We start from the raw sequence: 23454 nt of genomic DNA, 5'->3' as shown, positions 1-23454 counted from the left end.
GGGAACTCCCATAAGACTCGCAGCTGATTTCTCAACAGAAACTTGGCAGGCCAAAAGGGACTGGCAGGAAATATTCCAAGTGATGAAAACCAAGGACCTATAACCAAGACTATTCTACCCAGCAAGGGTATCATTTGGAATTGAAGGGCAGATAAAGAGCTTCCCAGACAACATAAAGCTGAAGGAGTTCATCACCATCAAACCTGTGTTAAAAGGAATCTTAGAGGGACTTCTTTAAGATAAAAAAAATAAAATAAAATAAAAAACATGAATAAAATAGCAATAACTACATACCTACCAATATAAATGGATTAAATGCTCCAATCAAAAGATGGGGGGGCTTAATGGATAAAAAAACAAAACCCTTACATATGCTGCCTACAAGAGACTCACTTCATTTCAAAAGACACACCCAGACTGAAAGTAAAGGGGCGAAAAAAGATATTTCATGAAAAGAGAAACAAAAACACAAACAAAAGCTGGAGTGGAAATACTTATACCAGATAAAATAGACTTTAAAACAAAGACTATAGCAAAAGACAAAGAAGGTCCTAGTAATCTCACTTCTCAGTATTTATCCAAATAAACCAAAAAATGTTACTTCAAGGGGACATGCTCATTCATATGTTCATTGCAGCATTATTTACATAAGCCAAGACACAAAGGCAACCTGGGTATCCCCAAATGGATAAATAAGACATGGTACATATATACAATGGAATATTACTCAGCCGTAAAAAAAGAACAAAATCTTGCCATCTGCAACAACATGGATAGACCTAGAGGGTATTGTGCTGAATGTTGTAAGTCAGACTGTGAAAGACAAATGTCATATGATTTCACTTATAAGTGAAATATAAAGAACAAAATAAACAAATGAAACAAAGAAACTCATAGATACAAGGAACATTTTGATGGTTGTCAGATGAAAGGGGAGTTGAGGGGTGGGTGAAAGGAGGAAGGGATTAAGAAGTACAAATTTGTAGTATTGGGGATGTAAAGTAAAGCATAGGGAATATAATCAATAATATGGTAATAACTATGTGTAGTGCCAGGTGGGTACCAGTCAGGGGCATCACTTCCTAAATTACAGAAATGTCTAAGCACTATGCTGTACACCTGAAACGAATATAATATTGAATGTCAACTCTAATTGAAAAATTAAAAATGGGTATAATAGATAAAAAAGAAAAAGAGGTTCAACATTCCATATATAAAACAATAAGTCACGGGGATGTAATGTACAGCATGGGGAATATAGTCAGTAATATTGTGATAGCGTGGTATGATGTCAGATGGTTGCTGGACGTATCATGGTGATCATTTAACACAGGGAATATAATCAACGTGGTAATAACTCTGTATAGTGCCAGGTTGGTACTATTGAATAACGGTGATGTACACCTGAAACTAATATAATATTGTACGTTAGCTATATTTTAAATAAAACTTTTTTTAAAAAGAAGTTTATGATGATAATGGCTTTGCAAAAGTTCTGAAGGTGGCCCTGAAAAGGAATCTGAAGAGGAGGATGGCCCCAAAAAGGGTCTGAGGAAGATGTCTTGGAAAGAAAATCCGAAGATTGCTCTGAGAAAGTTTGAAGATGGCTCCAAGAAATAATTAGAAGAAAATGGTGTTGAAAAAGAGTTAGGAGACAATAACCTTGAAAAATGAGAATTTGAAGATGATGGCTCTGAGAGTGATGAGGAAGGCTCTGAGTGTGTGAGGATTCAGATGAGAAAGAAGACGCATAAGGAAAAGCAGCTGGCGATGCAGCAGATGGAAAAGAGCACGAAGATGCACCTGGAGAAGGGCGTGCCAATGCTGAGGAAGGAGGAAGATGATGCAGGTGGGAAGCTGTGTGAAGATAAGGATTCCAACAAGACGATGTTTGATGAGGAAGACCCAGTGAGAAGTGTGTGCCACAGACGTGCAGGGGTGTGTGGGGGTGGTGGGAATAGGGAGGCAGGGCCCCTGCCCACAGGCAGTGGCTCTGTCCTCAGCAGTGATGATGAGGCGATTTCATCTCGTAAACTTGCGTGAGGGAGATACCTCTGTCTACACGTGCCTATGCTGGGGGTAATTATTAGTAGTGTTACATGAACACATGCATAGTGATAGGATGCCTTCAGACTACTGTCTGGAAATTCTCATTGTTATATTTAATGTAAATATAGTGTAAATGGCTGTTCAATTAAAACTTCATAGTCATAATGCAAGTTACAAAAAATTGGAAGAAATAAGTCCAAATATAGCAGTAAAACACTCGCTATGAACAGATTAAACCTTCCTATGAAGAAACACAAACTCTCAAGTTATGAATTAAAACAAAACACAAAACTAACAAATGCAGCTTCATGTGAAGAGAACTATCTGAAAACAACCAATGAAGACTCAACATAGGGAGATGGAAAGATATTAGAAAAGAAAACCTGAGTGAATAATATTAGTCAGAACAGAATTCAGTTCAACCAGCTGGTTACTGAAATATTGGATCTGGCTGTATAAAACCCTGACGACATTCATGCACATCATTAAATAAATCCAGTTAACTCTGTTGTATTTCCATTTTATTACAGCTTCATCTCCTAGTGTACTGCTCATGTGATGTGCACATGGAACAAAGTGTTACTGCCCGAAGTACCAAGGAGGTGTGCAGTGGATGGGCTCTTCTGTCCAGATGGTTTTCAGCCTCTGCGCCCAGGATGCCACCATCCCTTTTCTTTCTTCTTCTGATGCCAACTCAGGAGCAAAACTGATCTGAGGGGCGAGGACTTTAAACCCACAGAAGTGCAATGCACCATGCTACAGCCACAAAGAAAGAAAAGAACTGGTTAGAAGCCACACCCTTTATATGTCATTCAGTTAAAGAATGAAAGGGGGAAATGGTATGAAACAAACCTTCAAAAAATAACTGAACAACTTTAATGCTACTGGGTAACTGAAAACAGATGAAGGCCCCGGGGTAATCTTTGGTGCTGGCCTGTCCAAGTGCGTGAAGAACGCTGAGCAGCTGTAAATTCCAAACTATTCTGATAACACATTAATCTGTAATCTCTGCTACTGATTCATATGCTAAACTTTACGGTTTCTATTGATTTGGCGCATTATGGTACACTCACATGATGGTTTATTTTAAAGAAAGAGATTATTCTAGCTACAATGTGCCACCATGGAAGGTTGTTCAACATACATGTTAAATGAAAACAACAAGAAATTTGAAGCAATATTTATGGTTATACTATCATGCAAAAAACATAATAAACCTAATAATAAAAAATATATATGCAAGAATATATATGGGCCATAAGGAAATACATCAAATTACTAAAAGTGATTATTTTTAAGGTGGGATTAAGAGGACTATTTTTATATTCTACACTCTCACTTTTTTCTACAATACGTACTTTTGCAAACTGAAAAAATATAAAGATTTTTTAAAAACAAGAAGAATTTAAGTTTGGTTAATGGCATGTAAGAGACCAGTTGGCCTTTGGAAAAAAGAGTTCAGGCTTGTAAATTATCATTTCCTTCAGTTGAGTGTCACTAAATGGAATCATTGTCTCAGTAGTCTCCTTTCAAAGACTAGTTTTGTATCACTCTCCACCCTCTGCATTCCTTCCCTTAAAACCCACACCCTTGTCCAGACCTGTCCTATCAGGGGTTGGTTGGTTGGTTGGAGGGCAAGAGGCCCACACATCACTGTCTACATTTTGAAAGCAAGTTCACAAACTGTTAAATATGTGATCTCCTCCTTCCTGGACAAACATCCCTTCACAACAACTTAGAAGAAAGTTCCCATCGCGGTTTCAGTTTCGGGATCTCCTGGTTCTGTACCAGGGTGTGGCGGCCTGACCCCCACCGCTTTCCTCCCTCCCCCAGCCTGCTTGAACACGCTTTGCCCACAGCTTTCCCCCTTGGGCCCAGGGGTGCGCACACAGGCAGCATGGCATCTGCCTGGGAGAGTGACCCTGAGCTCTGAGTCCTGGGGACCTGGAGTAGGGCCCTCTGAGGAGGTGCAGCCGGGCTCCATAGCCTCACCTATGGGTGGCAGGAGGCTGTCGGGAATGCCTGTCCTGGGGCATCTCTCACGAGGGTTCTAGGGTGAGGTTGCCTTCAAGAAACATGGCCTGTGGAGGACTCTCCACCTCTGCCCGTGCTCAGTACCCACCTGGGGCCTCTGGGGCAATTTCTGACCACAGAGCAGACTTCAGCTAACCAGGTTTGGCTTAGCATCTGCCCACACAATATCAAAGCCTATCATTATATACATGTTGTCCCTATTGGCCAACCTTTGCAGTGCTAAGTAAAAAATTAAAAAGGGTAAAATAAAATGTTTTATAATTTCCTGTATCCAGGTGGAGTCAAAATGGTCTGGGTTCAGGCTTCTGTTGCATCTCATTTTACACCTGGGGAGCTGTCGGGGAGGAGGGCAATAGGTACCTGGAGGGGCCACAGGAAGTATCTAAAATCTCCACTGATTCCAGTTTTCGAGTACATTTCAGCAGTGCCCCCTGTGGTTATCGAAAGGAGGGCCAATTTATCCTGCAGAGAAAGCAAAAGCATTTGTGTGGACTCCAGAGGAGACAAATAAATGCTATTGTGATTCCAAACACAAAACCTTACAATGACCAGGAGGGAAATGTGAGGTCAGTTCCCTCCAGGGAGGAAAAAATGTAACATTCAGATCTCTAGCAAGCCCAGCTACAGGTGACAACTACATCTAACGGGAGGAAGGGAGGGAACGATCAGAGGAAATGCATTGACTTCTGGTAGGTGCGGGCTTCAGGGCTGTGGCGTGAGCAGTGGGTAAGGCAGAGGCACTGAGCAGAGGAGGCTGTGAGGCTGGATGAGGTGGTGGGCGGTGCCTGACACATGGCACCGCCCGGTAAATGGAAGTGTTACTTATGGTCCAAGCGGATCTTTGTGACCCAGTGTCTTCCTTATTTGTACTATTTTATGAGGCTTTTAGAATTTAAAAAATCATGTATTTTTCTAAGAAATTCATAGCTATCATGTATTGAGTAGCAGGTGACATGCAATCCTCACCGTGCTACGTAGGTATCATCTTATTTTCAAAACATAGGAGGGGAAGCTCTGAGCAGTGCACTGGTGTGAGGCCTGGTGTAAGCAGATGCCCTCTGGGAGCCAGGACTGGTCGCCGTGCTGCCCGCACCACCCTCCCCGACACTAGCCCCACGTCCTCTTGGCCAGGCCCTGGTGGGTTGTGGGTGTGTCTGTATCCTCACTACACAAAGCTCTGTGACTCCACAAACAATGCTTTTCACACTCCTGTACAACACACAGGCCTTCCTTTGCACATAGTTGGTGCTCACTCAACATTTGTTTTTTAAAAAGCAAACTAGAATAGAAGGTAGTGAGGTGCCTCCCTCCCCCTCCCTGCTGTGTACAGTGAGACTGCCCAGAGCACATACCTTGAGAAAGCCGGAATCGTAGAATCCTGGGAGGTCGAAGGCAAAGCCCTGGCACAGCACCCTGTCCATCCAGCCCTTCAGGATAGCCGGTGTGCTGAACCAGTAGAGCGGGAACTGGGGACAACACCAAGGACAAATAAATACTGCGTTTTCTCAGATTTCTATTTTAGTCCATCTGGGGACTCAGAAGGAACCCTGCTGTCCTCTTCCCAGGTGACTGGGCAGGCGAGTGTAATCCATGGGGCAGCACGAGTAAAGACATTTCTTCCCTCTTACTCTGAAGCATGCAGTGTGTAGTGCAGTGACGCTGGGGAGGGGTGGGGCAGAGCTGACAGCGTCCTCGTAGCTGTTACAGGTGTCTCTGTGTCCCCCAGCAACAGTCTCCTTATGCTGGCCCCCAAGCAGGCAGGAAGGCACTAGGAAGCTCTGCTGGACACCGGCTCTGTGGCAGCAGTGTCTGTGACAACCTGATCAAGGGGACAAGGGGCAGGTATGGAAAAGTGTCTGCCCCTTTGCGTGCCTGGGGGTGAGCTGCTGGCATCTGGCAGTCAGACTGAGTTAGGTTTTGAGAAGCTTCCGATTTTGACACAAACGAAAGCCTTATCCTCAGATTCCTCACACCAGCAGTAAGATGTCCCTGAAGTGCCCTCGGTGACATGGAAGTCCTAAGACTATATCCAACAACGTCATTAAGGAAAAGAGATAGACACAGACAGTAATCTGTTACCAAGGGTAGAAGAAAGCCCATGACGCATGTGCGTTCACTATAAATCTAACTCAGGACTTGGCATTGAAATCCAAGCTCCAAACTCCACAACCTACTGCTGTGTGATACTGGCAGGTTACTTAACCTCCCCACATGCCTCCTTTCCCTGATTTGCAAATGGGTTACTACCAGTTCCTGGCTCACAGAATTGTGGTGAGGATTCATTACTGTGCCATATTACTGTGGTAATTGCTCAGTGAATAGTGAGCTATAACAGTAGTACCCTGTTTCCCCGAAAATCAGACCTAGCCGGACCATCAGCTCTAATGCGTCTTTTGGAACAAAAATTAATATAAGGCCCGGTCTTATATTATATTATTTAAGACCGGGTCTTATATTATAGTAAAGTAAGATGGGGTTTCATATTGATTTTTGCTCCAAAAGACGCATTGGAGCTGATGGTCCAGCAAGGTCTTATTTTCAAGGAAACAGGGTAATGCTCAATGAAAAAAATAAACATTCCAGACCCTCTGGAAAAAGTATCAGGAAGAAGGGTGAAAGCAAGAGATGTGAAATGGGGTAGTAAAAAAGAAAAGCCAGGGGCTGGCCCGGTGGCTCAAAAGTTAGAGCTCCATGCTCCTAACTCCAAAGGCTGCCGGTTGGATTCCCACATGGGCCAGTAGGCTCTCAACCACAAGGTTGCCAGTTCAATTCCTCGACTCCCGCAAGGGATGGTGGGCTCCGCCCCCTGCAACTAGCAATGGCACCTGGACCTGGAGCTGAGCTGTACCCTCCACAACTAAGACTGAAAGGACAACAACTTGACTTGGAAAAAAGTCCTGGAAGTACACACTGTTCCCTAATAAAGTCCTGTTCCCCTTCCCCAGTAAAATCTTTAAATAAAAAAAAAAGAAAAAAAAGCCATTATAAAAAGAACAGGCTTAGCCACCCCGGTACATGAGTGGTCAGCTGATCTTGGGAGACAAGAGTGAGAGAGCTGAGCGTGGTTCTGAGGCCAGTCGCAACAGTCGTGGTGCCAGGAAGGCGTGGTCTTGTTCTCCTGCCCACTCCTGGCCCTCATGCAGGGCTGGGAAACAGGCAATCAGATGCATCTTGGAGATGCTGGATCTAGAGACTCCAGTCCTTGGTGTGCAGTGACAGAGAACAGAGCCAGAATGTGGAGAAAAGCAGATGAGACTCAGAGGAAGCAAGAGGAGAGGTGTCTAAGCCTCTGTTTCCACTGTCCCTTGCCATAGTCTGTCCTTGGGTGTCAGGAGACCCAAGTGACCAGGGCCCTTAGAATAAATTCCCATTTTTTCCTAGTTTGACTTGGATTTCCATCAACCCAGCAACTCCCAAAAAGCATGTGTATGTTTTGCTGCCAGGCTTTTGGTCACATCCACGACTGCACGCCTCTCTAGGAGTGGCGGGGAGTTAGAGCCCTTAGAAGCAGTGTTCCTTCTGCAGTGATCACTGTCCTCGGGCACTTTGTGAATGAATACGGGGATGGTGGCCAGGAAAGGCAACCAGTGAGCGGCAGGAAACAAAAGGTTTTCCTCTTAATGATCAGGATATTTAAACAGGAGCTGCAATTGACCCAAATTACCTAGATAAACACTAGTGTAGACACATCTGGTTTTCCCACAGCCCCTGCTGGACTGGGGGTGGGAATCGGAGGGGAATGAAAGCAACACACTCTGCATGATTCAGATGTTTCTTGGACCACTGGGCTAAAGGGGAAATCATTCTTACTTGGGGGTCAGGATTTTGAATGAGTGATATTGGCTACCTGGATCTCCTTACCCAACAAAACATAAGTAATTGTGCAAATGTGCTAAAAACAGCAATACCACTGCTAGGAGCACGAAGCTCAGTATTTGGAAATAGTTTGTATATAGAATGAATCTAATTTATTATAATAATTAGAGGGAAAACAAACCTGAAATATCACTAGATCAGCTTCCTGAACCTTTTTCTGCTCGTCAATTATGTCACTGGTCAGAGACCTCTTCTTGCAGGCTTCATACGCTTCCACCCCATAACTGAAGAACTCGGGGTTAGAGAGAGCACCTGGAGGCGAAGAGGCCAAATGTTCTCACGCTTAGGGGAGCAGCCACAGCTCATCCGGCCAATCCCACCAGCATCATTATTATGTGGACTCCCCAAAGCAAGTCACCAGACATTCACTGACACCTGACCAGGTGATGGGCCCTGGGGTCGGGCTAGGGAAATAAAAAGAAAGGAAGCTACTGTCCGTACTTTCAAGGGACTCAAAGTCCAGTAGAAAAAAGATAAACAACCGATGACTAATATACAAAACAAGATTGGTCAGCTGGCTCAGTCTAATGTTCAGGCCAGATCAGCCTCATGGCCCACAATCAAGATGCATGTGGTCTAACTCTGGGGTGTGTATTAAGTACAGACGTGGCCCAAACAGGCAATGACCAGCTCTGTTTGGGTTGGTTTAGGAAACACATCCCTGGGGATGAGCTTTGTGACCTGGGTTTTGAAGACGGAGCAGGAGTTCACCAGGCAGCTGGGAACACTGGAGGGGAAAGGAAGGACATTCTGGGCAAAAGACAGGGCAGTGTATCCGACAACCTGGCCAGCCCAGAAAAGGGCCACCAGGAGCACATTTGAGGAGTTGGGGTGAAAAGTTTGGAGGGATGCAGGTGATGTGGCTGCAGAGATTGGCCATGTCTGGCAAGCCTTGCTAGGGAGTTTGAACTTCCCACTTGGGGAGCCATATGGTTTCAGAAGGAAAAAGAAATAAATTCTCTGATTTGGGTTGGGAAAATCTCACTGTTGCAGCAGTGATTCAAGAGCAAACATGGTGGGGGGAGGGTGAACCCAGGTGATAGCCGTGGGTGGGAGGAGGTGTTTCAGGGTTAGAACTTACAGCACTACCCATAGCAACTAAAATGAAAGATAAGTTACCTTGATCTATGCCTTTTTCTTGTCAACCAAAATGATTCATCAGAAGGCATTACTCAATATTAACTACTGGTTACCATTTACTGAGAACTTCCTACTTATCAGGTACTATGCTCTATTCACATTACCTCCTCTATCTTTACAACAATTGATGAGATGGATGTAATTCCCAATTGTAGGGACAAAGGAGTTAGGGTCCCTCCCTGGGCCAGCTGTTGACCCTGACTGGCCTGCCTGTCTGATAAGATAAAATGTCGCGCCGTCCATCCTAAAGATGTTTGTGAATACACTTATGGAAGCACCTTGGCTATGTGCCTCTTTTATCTCTGTATGGTATGACGGGGTCCGGCCATTTTAGGAACTGGCTGAGGCAGAGACACAGCTGAGGCGGAGAGACACGGCTGAGGCAGAGACATGGCTAGGGCGGAAACAGTGGAGACACAGTGGAGACAGTGGGCTGTACTGTACAGAGCTGCTGAGAAACGGGCCTATGGGGGCCCTACCCCAGGGCAGCTGCTGTGGGCTGCTGAGAAACAGGCTACTGAGAGTTATGAGGCTGCTGCTGGCTGCAGGTTATAACCTGAGACTGTCTAGCTGTGTGAAGCAGTGAGGAACTCTGGCCATGTCCCAGGAAGCCTATGAATAAAGCAGACCTGCACTACCTCTGGCTCCACATATCTTCTTCCAGCTCCCTGAGTTGCAGACATCTTACTCCCGGGACACCACCTACTCGGACATCGACATGATACCAATCTACCAAAGATGAAACTGAGACTTAAGAGACTGAGTGACCAGTTCAATGTCACGTGGTCCTAAGTGGCAGCAAAGGTGGGAAGATTGAGGCCCAGGTGCGAACCACTCCAGACTCAGGGTTTGGGGAGGAGCAGGGAAACCCCAGGCTGCATGGAGAAGAGCCAAAGGAGAACTGGACACGCAGTGCTTCAATAGTCATAATTTGAAAACATTTCAGTGTTCTTTGCTTCTTCTTTTAACTTAGCTATATTTCATTTTCATCCAAAAAGCACATATTGAGTGCCTTCTATATGTAAGGTTCAGTATTGACAGGAAACCCTAAGAGGTTGTGTTTTCACAGGGAGGTCACCAGGTAAGATTCTGGCCACCCACAGTATGTGGGACCTATAGCAGACACTGGGGGTACTTTAATAATCAAATAGACATGAGACAGATTAGCAAGAGAAAATAATCAAATTTAATGCAAAAACACATATGCAAGCCCTTCGTACATGAGAGAGTCAGAGACCTGACATGCATGAGAGGTTCAGAGATAGAAAGGGAAGGTGGGTATATAAGACATTCTGAGCTAGGGATGACATAAGGTGCCTTGGGGGCTTCAAAGGGTCCCTGCAGGATGATAAGAAACATGTTGTCTTTTTTTCCCTTTTCTCATTTTACAACCTTGGACAGAGCCAGCCAGTACGGTGTGAATAGAAGCCTTAATAGTGGGCCATGTTTCTCTTGTCTTTGATAGTAAATGCAGAATTGCGACATTTCGCCAAGTTACTGTGAAGCAGAGGAAGTTCCACTGCAGTCCTGGGTTGCTAACAATATATATCTTCAATAAATGTTGACTTTTCATCAAAAAAAAAAAAAAGAAAGAAAAGAAAAGATGTTTAATAGAAGGAAGTTTGCCCCACCTTATTATAGGTCAAAAGAGGTTATCTCTAATCTTTTATTATGGGCAAGGCTCCTATTTCAAGTTCTTCTAGGTAGTTAAGGGAGGGGCAGAAGTTTTTCTGGAGCCCATGGCCTTTAGCTCAAAACAATCTTCATACCACAGAGACACAACTTGGGGTGAATTATTCTGAACCCCCACAATGGTAAACAGAGACAATAAAATGTGCATGAGCCAAATATATTCTAGACGAATTAAAAAATATTCAAGGGGAGCACAGTTTGCCACCCCAAAATTTGCGTCTTTGGGGATATTGATAATTTTATTTTAGGCTGGTTAATTTTAAGAAACAGGAAACAGGGCAGAAGCTCTGAAAACCAAGTAGACAGTACCCTTTGTAATGTAGATAAAAAAGGGAGGCACTGTAATAAATCTAACTGAAAATAAGCTCACAGGCTAATCTGATCATAAATTCCTAGCTGGGTAGTCACACCTCTGGCCTGTAGACTTCTCTGGTAAAAGGTTATCTTTGCCTCAAGCAAGCCCTGCCTATTGTTCTTGGCATCTAGGTTCACACAGCTTTGAAATGCCAGGGTAATCCTCTTTTCTAGACCCCTGGAAGATGGAACCACCCTCCAGGGAGCACACAATCTTACCTATCCTCTACCTTACTTTCTCCCACCTTCATGTAATCTTCCTTAAATTCCCTCCTTAATTCCAAATGCTTACAAGAAACCGCAAAACTATCATTCTCCGGAGCATTTGAGATCTTGCTTTCTGGCAATGTCATCAGTTTGGGCTCCGATAAACTCATAAAGATTCTCTAAATGTCTCCACGTTCTTACATTGACAGTATGTAAGACATTCTGAGCTGGGGATGAAGTAAGGTGCCTTGGGGGCTTCAAATGGTCACTGCAGGATGATAAGAAAAGCTGTTTAATAGACCGAAGTTTGCCCTACCTTACATTTGTAAGGGAAATCTCCCTTTGGAAGGGTGTTTCCCTCATTGCAGCAAGAAGAGGAAGATCTCTAAATCTCTAAAAACTGTCAACAATGGAGAAGGCTTGAACTTAAGTCTGCACAATCCTACCCTTGTTTCCTGTGCTTTTCCTGGTCACCTCCCATAACTGACTCCCCACCCCCAACATCACCTTTTCTCTTTAGCTGAAGGTGGTATTTGAGGTGATGACTTCTGCCATTTTGGAGAGTTACTCAGTTTTCCTAAGTATATCTCATTTATATAGGAGGTATACATGTTACTGAAGTTTAATTGGTGTTTCTCCTGATAATTTGTCTCATGTGAATTTGATTATTAGACCAGCCAGAAGAACCTAGAAGGGTAAAGGAAACATTTTCCTCCCTGACAATATCGAAGCAAAGTTTTCCAAGTATCACAGGAAAATAAGTATATTTTTATGAGTGTGGTTATGGAGAGGCCTTTCTAAACAAGATAGGAAATCCAGAGCCATAAAAGAAAGCCTGACACATGGCTTGAAATAAAAGTTGGAAACAACATAAATATAAATCAATGGGGGACCTGTAAGTTATAATATATACCATGGAGTGCTACATACATAATATTTAAAAAGACTTTGGAAAGCTCTAAGTGAATAAAGCAAATACCATGATAACGGCCCCATTGACCTACACATGGATATGAACTTTTGTTGATCTTTTGAGTGAGATCTAGAATGATCCACATCAGAAAATCAAGCTTATTTGCCTCCGGGTGCAGTGTAGGACTCTGGCGTGTATGTGAAAGGGGCTTGTACTTTTTATCTTATGTTCACCTGGTTCACCTATATTTTAAAATATTTTTTACAATAAGCTGTTACTTTATTCACTTCAAAAACAGTGGCTCCTTAACATAATATTCTCTATTTTCCCAGTCCTTGCTCTGCTGTTCATTAAGTGAAAATAACTGATTTATTAAAAGTGAAGAAAGACAAGAAGAGACAAGGATGTCAGCTATTACCATCACTACTAAATATTAAATCTGGGGATCTCGTTAACACAATTATGAACAGAAGGAAATTAAAGGTACTAAATATTGGAAAAGTAGAAGTGAAATTATCATTATGTGCAAATGATTTAACTGTATATTGGAAAAGCCCCGGGGAATCAACTGAACTCACAAACACTGAACTCACAAACCTCGCCCTTAGGACACAAATCCGAAATGGTGTTTAGATGTGAAGTGAAATTTTAGTTGGCGTAGAAAGTATACAATAAAGAAAGTTGAACCAATAATGACCTGTAGGCCGTGAAATCCGGTGGCTATGAAGAATGTTGAGCCATACACTCCGTCTGCGATTGTAAAGGTTTCGTGGTACTCTGAAGCATGTAGTGGGGTTAAGTACAGTCCGAGGAAAATGGTAATAAATAGGGCTTGAAGTATATGGTTGCGGTTACCTTCTATTAAGGTGTGGTGGGCTCAGGTGATGGATACTCCTGAGGCTAATAGCACTGATGTATTGAGGAGGGGGACTTCTAGGGAGAAAAAGAATCAACAACCGATTGGTCGAGATTTGGGAAGGAGAGCACAATGTGAAATTTTATTTCCCTCTCTCACTGGGCTCAGGAGGTAATGATACAGGTTAGTTAGTATAATTGCTAAGTAGATAGGTAGGTCCCTAGTGGAATAAAGAAAAGACAGTCACATCCTAAAACTTCAGGTTTTAAAATCATTCCTTCGCTCCAGCACATAATGTAACAAGGCCTTGAGGTTAATCATAAAATTCCTTTTGGCCTGCAAACGGAGCAGATCTGATAGATAAAGAGTGGGTTACTTTGCTAATTTCTTTAGGATGGGCAAGCAGAACAAAAGAATGTTTCCATTCTTTGGCTTCACGAGACACGATCCCGGCCCACACTCAGAAACTGCTAGCAGATCCAACATCACTTAGATCAATATTAAAGCTGGTTTGAGTTTGGTTTGGTTAAACAGACATGTCTTTAGAGTTATTAGCATGAAACATAATACTTTTATTCTACTTGGCTTTATTAGCCAATCGTTACGTTATCTCTGATTGCCTGGATCATAGCCCTAACTTTGGGATACCACAGGCATCACTAAGTACAGAAATGAGACACAACTGTTTAAGTGAACTGAACTTTTCTCAACTCTTGAGAATGGTTTAATGAGACCTGGAACAATCTATCAACCTAACTTCTGCAATATGAACCTTCTTGGTCTAATGCCTGTTTGATTATTAGATCAGCTGGAAGAACTTAGAGGTAGAAGAACATAGAGGAGTTTCTTCCTCCCCCACAATAATAAAGCTCACTTATAACAAGAGAAATACAAATTAGAACTATACCAGGAGACCATTTTTTCACCTGATAGATTGGTAATTATCAAAAAATTGGTAACACTGTTAGTAACCGTGAGGAAATGAGCACTTGCAAACATTGCTGGTAGGAATGTAAATTGGTACAACGTTTATGGAAAGCATTTTGATATTATCTATGAAAATTAAGACTGCACTTTCCAGCACACCAGCGATTCCACTTCTAGATATACTAGTATATGTAAGAAAATACGTATGACCATGATTATTCACTGCAGCACTGTTTATAATAGCAAAAGATGAGAAAGACCTAAAATGCCCTTAGGGGGCTACTTAAACTGTGATCTCTATACAATGGAATCATTTGCAGCAGTAAAAAAGAAAGCAATGTGCAAAACAATGTGTATAATATGCAACCTTTTTTTAAAAAGTAGAGGGAAAATGGAGAATATACCTGTAAATGCTTTATGTATATAGCACAGACTATCTCTGGAAGGATATAGGAAAACAGATAACACTGGTTACTTCGGGGGCAGAAAACAGGGTGTCTGGAGGATGGGAAACAAACTTGCACTGTGGCAATTTCGACTTGATTGAGAATTGTACATTATGTGCAATGATTAGCTTTTTTCTTCAAAACTTTTTTTAATTAAAAAAACACAAACAAAGCAAGGAAACAAACAATCTGATTTAAAAATGGGCAGAGGACCTGAATAGACGTTTATCCAAAGATGACATACAAATGGCCAACAAGTACATGAAAAGATGCTCACCATCACTAATTATCAGGGAAATGCAAATCAAAACCACAGTGAGATACCACCTCACACCTGTCAGAATGGCTATTATCAAAAAGAAAAAAAATAACAAGTGTTGGCAAGGATGTGGAGAAAAGGGAACCCTTGTGCACTGTTGCTGGAAATATAAATTGGTAGAACCACTATGGAAAACAGTACGGAGGTTCCTCAAAAACTTAAAAATAGAACTACCATATGATCCAGCAATTCTACTTCTGGGTATTTCTATGAATATGAAAACATGAATTTGAAAAGATAAAGACATGGAAACAACCTAAATATCCATCAGTGGGTGAATGGATAAAGAAAATATGACACACACACACACACACACACACACACACACACACACTGGATTATCCAACCATAAAAAGAGAATGAAACCTTGTTATAGGTAACAACATGGATAGACATTAAGGGCATTATGCTAAGTAAAATAAGTCAAACAGAAAAGAATAAATACTGTATGCTCTTATATGTATAATCTAAAAAACAAAACAAAGAACAAACAAACAAAACCCCAAAACAAAATAAAAATTAACTGAATTCATGAATATAGAGAACAGATTGGTGGTTGTCTAAGGCTGGGCGGGGGGCAAATACAGGTGAACACAGTCAAAAGGTACAAATTTCTAGTTATAAAATGAGTTAGTCATGGAGATGTAATGTACAGTATGGTGACTACAGTAAATAACCCTGTATTGCATATTTGAAAGTAGCTAGAAGAGTGGATCTTGAAAGTTATTAGGGAAAAAAATGTGTAACTATGTGAGGTAGTTAAGTGTTAACTGGACTTATTGTAGTCACTATTTATAGTCACACAGCAACCTAGCAGTCTGTCCCCTCCAATCTTTCCTTAGGGAAAGCTGACCCTGCGGGATTGTCCCTCATTGGGGTTGAGTTTATGCTACCCTAAGTCTCCATGTTTGGTCCTTGTAAGCAGGGTCTGCAGTCAAAGACGGGTAAGATTTCTCACGGGAGAAACAACCTAAGCCAGACGGGACCCCCCTAGGACCCACAGGAGCTAATGTAAAGTTAGGAGGTAGCTGTGCCCCTCCTTCTGAGAAGCTGCTGACGCATGCCTCAACTGTTGTGCTTTACCCTCAGGTGTAATGGACCCATTAGAACAATAGCATCTCGCCTCTCCTGTTTGGCTCATGGGATAATCTTATCTTGTGAGACTTGTTCCCCCAGGGATTGTATGCACCACACCTTGATCATTTGGGGGATGGTATGCATCGGTTGCTTTGGGATGATTATGGGATTTGGAATGAAGGATTATTGTATGGTGTAAGAGTTTCGCAGACCCTGCCCCTAATCATGTGATCTCTATTGTAAAAAATCAATAAATACCCACGGTGACCGATTCCGATTCGGGGCTCCAGTCCCTTGAGGCTGTGAGTCCCTTGGTCCTCTGTGATTTAATTATATTTGAGTCTCTGCCTCTTTATGATAGTTTAACCCTCGCCGCCTCCCTCGCCCTCCCACAGCTTGTGTTGTGCAGGACGCAACAACTATTTTGCAATACATACAAATACTGAATGAGTACATTGTAAACCTGAAACGAATATGTCAGTTATACCTCAATTTAAAAAATGCACACACACAAAGCAGGAAGTTTTTAAAAACCCAGAGCTCACGTCCCATGACTCACCAGTGATATCTTTCCTTGTGGCTCTCGGCTCAAAGTCCATGGCGTACAGATCAGAAACGATGACAGTGCAGCCCTGCTTGCTCAGTTCATCCACAGCCACTTTCTTCAAGGAGCCATTGAGAGACCTGGGTTCTTGGTGCGCGTAGACAATTAGCACTTTCTTACCTAAATCCAGAGAAGAAATGATTTATCTTCAAGATCAATTCCTCTGTCAAAAGTCAATGAGGACTAAGATGAAAATGAAATGTGCAGGCGCATCATAGCAGTTGAAGCTAAGAAATACCAACCTTTTTGGTGGGTGACAGTTTTTAATCCAGTTATATCACAGTTCATTATTACTTGAGTTTACTAATACACAAATATACAATGGGTCAAATTAGGATTCCTCAAAAATAGCACATCCAAGTTCTTTAAAAGCCCAATCTATTTTGGTTATCCTCTATGAGAAGTAGCCCTGTTCCCGAAAATCAAAATAAAAAAGTACCGTAACTAATCTTTTGTGCTAAGCCTACACTGGCAGGCGTCAGCTACTCACCTACAGTTCTGCTTTCTCTCCTCCGGCCCCATCAAAATTTCAAACTTAAACAAGATGTGAAAAATCAGACCCCTAGTCCCTCAGGGGAGGCAAGGCCACAAGGAACCCTGCTTTTGGTGGTGAGGACGACAAGAAGTCTAAGAAAAGTCAGGTCTTATGGGTCCTGGCTGTGTCATTTTACCAATAGGTTCTGAAGCAGTATTTTCCTTGTTCAGAAGTTTCTGTGAGATTATGTACTGATTTCTTCTGGGAGGCAACTACGGTTATCTGGTTAAATTTTCCCAGATAATGTCTAAGACCAAAATGTTTAAACTCTTGATTTAAAATTTTCAGTTTAGGCCCTTAAGGAGAAAATACAAAGCTTATATGAAGCAAACAATTTGGGGGCATTCAACTGAGTATAAAGGTTGGATTCCATGAGTTAAATTAATAATTAACATTTTTAATTTTAACTTCTCAGATTTATTTGTTATAAATGAACTCTACTTGGGAGCTTAATAGGAAATATCCACACCAATAGTTCTCAAGTAGGGACAGTCTTGCCTACCAGGAGATATTTCACAATATCTGGAGACATTTTTGGTTGTCACAACTGGGGATGGGGTATACTTCTGGCATCTGGTAGATAGAGCCTTAAGGATGTTGCTAAACATTCTACAGGACGGCCCCCAAAATGTCAGTAGTGCTGAGGCCGAGAAACCCTAATGTACAATACAATGTGTAAAATAAGGTGGGTTTTTATGTTCTGAAATGAAAAGATTTTCACGTTATATTGTTCAGAGAGAAAAAGATGTTGCAGAATTGGGTGTGTTTCATGAGCAGAGATACAAGTAAAGATGGAGTCATACTGAATTTTTAACCATGGTTACTACTCCTGGGTCTCAATCACTCAACAACTATTTATTGAGCACCTACTATGTCCTGGGGGGTCATTCCAGAGACTGTATAAGCATGACCCTTACTTTCGAGGAACTTATATTTGGTAGAGTTGAAATAGAAAATAAAAGAAGTAAAAAGAAAAAATACAAAACAAGGTAAGCAATTCCAGGTAGTAATCCACATTATAAATAAAACAAATTTTATACACTTCAGTGTTATTTGGATTTTTTTCGTAACAAATATTAATTGAAACAAATTTAACTTCCCCATAGTTAATAGTTACCTGCCATGGTTTTGGAAGGTGATTTTTTTTTTTTTTCTGAATCCTGTCAAGAGGAAACTCTGCTGTTAATCCTGGGCAAAGAAGTATTTGGTGTGGCGAGCCACAGGCTTTCAGATGTGGTCACTCTCCTCAGTTGCCCCAACTATAAGAGAAAAACAAACACTTGAGGGAGGTGAGGAGACAAGGTGGTGAGGTCGATGTATGGCCTCTAGGCCTCACCACCACTTCATGAAGGGCATGCAAACTTATCAGAAAAAAAGGCTTTTCAAGAGAGGCAAGAAGTCCTCTGGAGAGTTAGGCATTAGAGGGCAAATAGCACAGGATGTCAAAACCGATATATATATATATATTTTTTTTTGAGGACTCAGAACCTTCTGTGAGGGCAGCCATAGAGAAAAAATCCTGATGAGACATCTGATAAGAAGCAGGAGTCGTGCCGGTCTTTCCTCCCGCTCCCAAGTTTTCTCTCTACATAATCAATGTAGCAGAACAGACAGAGGACCAGGATACTGGTAAGAAATTCATAGCTACCATGTCTACCATCCTCTACAAAGTACCAGAATGACTGAGAAGAGCAAGAGAGATAGTACATACACATAGTGGCTGGCACATAATAAGGCTCTGGAAAAATGTTAGCTCTTCCTAGACAGCCTCACAGACACGAGGGAGGCCTGAATCCTCACTAACTGGCTTCATTCTGGGAGAGACAAATGCCTCCAACAAACCTGTTCCCTCTGTCAGAAAAAACAGCTCAGAGCCTGGACTCAGGGCCAGTGTGGAGATGCTGCCCAAATGACAATTTTAATGTATGAGTGCATCTTTACAGGACAACAAAAAGAACAGAGAGACAGAAATCAGGCTTATCCATGGCCACCACTGGAATCTGGAGCAGAGCCCGACATCCAGGGTGCTCCATAACTCCAGCTGTCCAAGAGGTAAAGGGCTGAGATATGAAGAATACTGCCAAGTGAAGGTGGAGTGCAGGGGAATGGGCTCTACCCCAGGCAGGGTGTCCTGGGGAGAGAAAGGAAAAGAGGCTTAAATAATTATGGCTGCAGCAGAGTTTGGGGAAGGCAAAACACTTGAGTAGGAGAGGGAGCAAACAGTTCTGATCAGTCAGAGGACAAGAACTTCAAATGCCCTCACATCCCAAAGGTGATTTAAAGTCCTTTCCCATTCCCTTAAATTGACTATTGATTGAACAGTTAGGAACCTGCCTCTTTAGCTACCTAATATCCCCTCTCTTATTCTTTAACAGTCCCTGAATTTATTCAGGTGTCAATATGCCCAACTAAAGACTACATTTCACAGCCTCCCTTATACTTAGGGGTGGCCAATGAGGTGTAAGCAGAAGGTATTGGGTGGGGCTCCTAAGAAATATCCTTAAAGGAGTTGACTCATGTGTTGGAGGGATGAGGGAAGCAGGTGAGGAAGGGAGGTACCATTTTGACCCTTGCCACTGGCCTTTTTCCGAGCTGCACTGAGAAATGATGGCTAGGACTCAGTGAGTCATCTTGTTATCCTGAGGTTGGAGGCTACAAACTAAGGGTGGTAGGACAGAAATATAAAAGGAACCTGGATTCCTGATGCTTTCTTGGAACTGTGAGATGCTTCTGGATTGCCAAACTCCAAACTTATTTACATGAGAGATCAAACTCTAAATTGTGTTTAAGCTGTTAAAGTTGAGTTGGTGTTGTCTAACGTCAGCAGTGAGTGGGACACAATTCTTAAACCATCTACACATTCATTCAGTTTTGTCTGTGGCTTGTAGGAGGACTCCCTGTCTGGCCAGGTACTGCACTAGGTGTTGAGGCTAAAGTGGTGAACAAGATAGGTGAGAATGAAATTTTAGACTGAGAGGTGAGGCAGATAAAATAAGCAGGCAAACAAAGCAACCATAGAATTCTAGTGACAAATACTAATAACAATGCTAATAGTGATAGTGATAAGAAAATAAGTGCTTTAACAGATAAAATGGCAGGAGTGTGTTTACTGTTTTAGGATAGAATGGTCCAAGAAGGCACCTCTGAACAGGGATGAATGATGATATGTACCTAGTCATGCAAGTATCTAGGGGAATAGCAAGTGTAAGGCATGATACGGGAACTGGCCTGGATCGTTCAAGAAAATCTGTTGACTGGCCTATGGTTAAAAAAAAAAGAGTTGGGTAGTGGGTGATGCAGTCAGAGGTGGGCGGTGTCTGTAGGAGAGAGACAAGATTTTAGGAATGTGAAATGTTTTAAAAGGTTATACAGTGCCACTGTAGACTCACATAACACCTTATCTTGAGATTCTTAGGGTGAGGGCCCAAAGACATTTTGGTTTGGAGGAGACGCTTTAATTTTAATGCCTATAATAGGGCGTGCAACCTTCTGCATCCCCAGGCCTCACCATTCCCTATTGTTTTGCTTGGCCCAGTTAACACAGGCCGTACTTGAGACATTTGAGTTTGTGACTCCCCATCTCATACAATTCTCCTAGTTGTACAGAATAAAAAACTGAGGCTTAAGAAGTACGCTACTTGTCCAAAATAAGAGGAAATATTCAAACCAGGCTCTTGAGTTGCTCTTCAGTGCTCTTCACTTTCCCCTCATTCATCTTCCTTAGCACCCCACTTCACAGCAGTCATCTTTTCTCCTTTGTTAGAAATTATGCACTTACCCTGGTCAGTAGTAGAAAAGAACCAGGTGGTTATTAAACTACATATCAAATGGGCTCTGATATTTTTGGTGTACATTATTTCATTTTAATCAGCATCCAGAAGCTATGTTTTCACTTTGCCTCTTTTCCATACTTATGACAGGCTCTGTGCCTGTCATTCTAACTAGATAACATTTCACGATGTAGCTACACCACTGTCTGGGTGCCCATTTGTGACCATTTCTCTATTTCTGGGCAACTAGGTTATTTCCATTTTTTTCCAGAACTACAAATAGGACTGTTAGAAGCATGCATTATTTAATACACATTCCTTTGAATGTATTTTTTGGCTGGTATTTTCTGAGAGATTAAAGGTGAAAGAAGCTGATTTCTTGAGGTTCTGTTACAGACGGCCACGACGTACCCGACGACGGCCAATCGTGCGGTGTGCTCCCTGGATCACTCCCTTTACGAACTGACCTTGGGCTGCCCTGTTTCCTTGTTTGTAACTTTCCTGATTTGTCTCCTCATGTGTAATACGGTTGAGGGCAGATTAAATGGGACGATTCTGTTCAACGCTTATAACCGGGCCCAGCATGCAGTAGGGTTTAGGAAGAAGTATTAATAAATACAATCCTAGTTTCGAAATGGTCAGTGGTCCACCATAGAAAGAACAACAGGAACCACGTGTCTCTGTTCTGGTTGGGACGTGAAAATCAGCAGACTTCTCCCGCCCTGCAGTCCCTGCCGAGAGAAAGACAGACAGCCGCACTCCAGGAGCTGTGCTTCCCGAACCCCCCGCTACCTGGCGAGTGGAGACACTCACCCTGAGCCCGCACGCCCGAGGTGTGGAGCCGCAGGACTCGGACCAGCGCCTGCGCATCGGAAGCTTTGGACGCCTGCGCAGGTTCCGACCGGCGGAGACGCGCACGCGCAGACGCCAGGCAGAAGCAGGACCGTCGCACGCGCGTGCGCCCCAGGGCTGCCCCGATTGGAGACGCCAGGCCCGGGTGGGCGGACCCGCTCCGCTCGGAGCTCCTCCCCGAGCCCCGCCTCACCACTGCCTGCTGCCGGGCAACACTCTGCCCCTCCTCAAACGCGCCCCCTGGCCCCGCCCCTGGCCCCGCCCAGGGCCTCACCCCACCTCCCTTGGGTTGAAGCTGGGCCTGGGTTGAGTGCATTGTGGCTACCGGCCACCGTGCTTCGAAGAGCGGGAACCCGCCCGGTAGGTCGGGTATCCAGGTCACCAGATGAAGGTCCATATCTTGGCTATTGTAAATAATGTTGCAATGAACATATGGGTGCCTATATAGTTTTGAATAGTGTTTTTGATTTCTTCTGATAAATACCCAGAAGAATGGGTCATATGGTCGTTCTATTTTTAATTTTTTTGAGGAACTTTCTTTTTTTTTTATTTTATTATTTTTTTTAATTAATTTTATTGGAGTGACAATTGTTAGTAAATTTACATAGATTTCAGGTGTACAATTCTGTATTACATCGTCTATAAATCCCATTGTGTGTTCACCACCCAGAGTCAGTTCTCCTTCCATCACCATATATTTGATCCCCCTTACCCTCACCACCCACCCCCCACCCCCTTACCCTCTGGTAACCACTAAATTATTGTCTGTGTCTATGAGTTTTTGTTTCTCATTTGTTTGTCTTGTTCTTTTTGGTTTATATACCACATATCAGTGAAATCATAGGGTTCTCTGCTTTTTCTGTCTGACTTATTTCACTTAGCATTATTCTCTCGAGATCCATCCATGTTGTCACAAATGCTCCTATATCATCTTTCCTTAACGCCGAATAGTATTCCATTGTGTATATGTACCACAACTTCTTTATCCATTCATCTATCGAAGGACATTTTGGTTGTTTCCATGTCTTGGCCACCGTAAACAAAGCTGCAATGAACACTGGCGTACACGTGTCTCTATAGAGAAATGCTTTTATATTTTTGGGGTAGATACCCAGGAGAGCGATTGCTGGGTCATATGGTAATTCTATTTGTAATTTCTTGAGGAACCTCCACACTGCCTTCCATAGCGGCTGCACCAGTCTGCATTCCCACCAACAGTGTATGAGGGTTCCTTTTTCTCCACAGCCTCTCCAACACTTGTTACTATTTGTCTTGTTGATGAAAGCCATTCTGACTGGGGTGAGGTGATATCTCATTGTGGTTTTCATTTGCATTTCTCTGATGATTAGCGATGTTGAGCATTTTTTCATATGTCTATTTGCCATTTGTATATTTGAGGAACTTTCATGTTGCTTTTCACAGTGGTTCCACCAGTTTGTACTCCCACCAACAGTGCATGAGGGTTCCTTTACTCCATATTCTTGCCAACACTTGTTTGTTGACTTTTTGATAAGTAATTCATTCTGACAGGGGTGAGATGATTTTGTGGTTTTGATTTGCATTTCCTTGATGATTAGTGATGCTGAGCATCTTTTCAGGTGTCTGTTGGCCATCTGTATGTCCTCTTTGGAGAAATGGCTATTCAGGTCCTCTACCCATTTTTTAATGGGATTGTTTGTCATTTTGATGTTCAACTGTATTAAAGAGTACAAGATGGCAGTTATAAAAGGAGTCACAGGGCCGTAAAGCACAGCATAGGGAATATAGTCAATAATATTGTAATAATGATGTATGGTTCCAGGT

At 42.7% G+C, this 23454-nt stretch overlaps 1 protein-coding gene across 8 annotated transcripts; it reads right to left on the bottom strand.

Annotated features, from left to right (window-relative positions):
• Positions 1 to 561: 561 nt before the first annotated feature.
• Positions 562 to 21751, bottom strand: NQO2 (N-ribosyldihydronicotinamide:quinone dehydrogenase 2). 8 transcript variants are annotated; one of them, XM_081058016.1, is made up of 9 exons: positions 21613 to 21737; positions 21211 to 21530; positions 20697 to 20808; positions 18147 to 18288; positions 16450 to 16614; positions 8081 to 8211; positions 5436 to 5549; positions 4444 to 4545; positions 2150 to 2805 (listed from the first exon to the last, which is right to left on the bottom strand). In XM_081058016.1, exons 4-9 carry the CDS (start codon positions 18151 to 18153, stop codon positions 2629 to 2631), a joined length of 696 nt encoding a protein of 231 aa, XP_080914142.1. In that variant the 5' UTR covers positions 18154 to 18288; positions 20697 to 20808; positions 21211 to 21530; positions 21613 to 21737; the 3' UTR covers positions 2150 to 2628. The 8 variants fall into 8 exon arrangements, with proteins under 8 accessions (XP_080914146.1, XP_080914145.1, XP_080914142.1 ...); XM_081058017.1 differs by having other exon boundaries at positions 21267 to 21530; XM_081058020.1 differs by lacking the exon at positions 21211 to 21530 and having other exon boundaries at positions 562 to 2805; positions 21613 to 21702.
• Between the last annotated feature and the right edge of the window lie 1703 nt (positions 21752 to 23454).

This window comes from Rhinolophus hipposideros (genome assembly GCF_964194185.1).
Source record: "Rhinolophus hipposideros genome assembly, chromosome: 8".
NCBI lineage: Eukaryota > Metazoa > Chordata > Mammalia > Chiroptera > Rhinolophidae > Rhinolophus > Rhinolophus hipposideros.
Note: the sequence above shows the minus strand (reverse complement) of the source record. Positions and strands in the feature narration are given on the sequence as shown.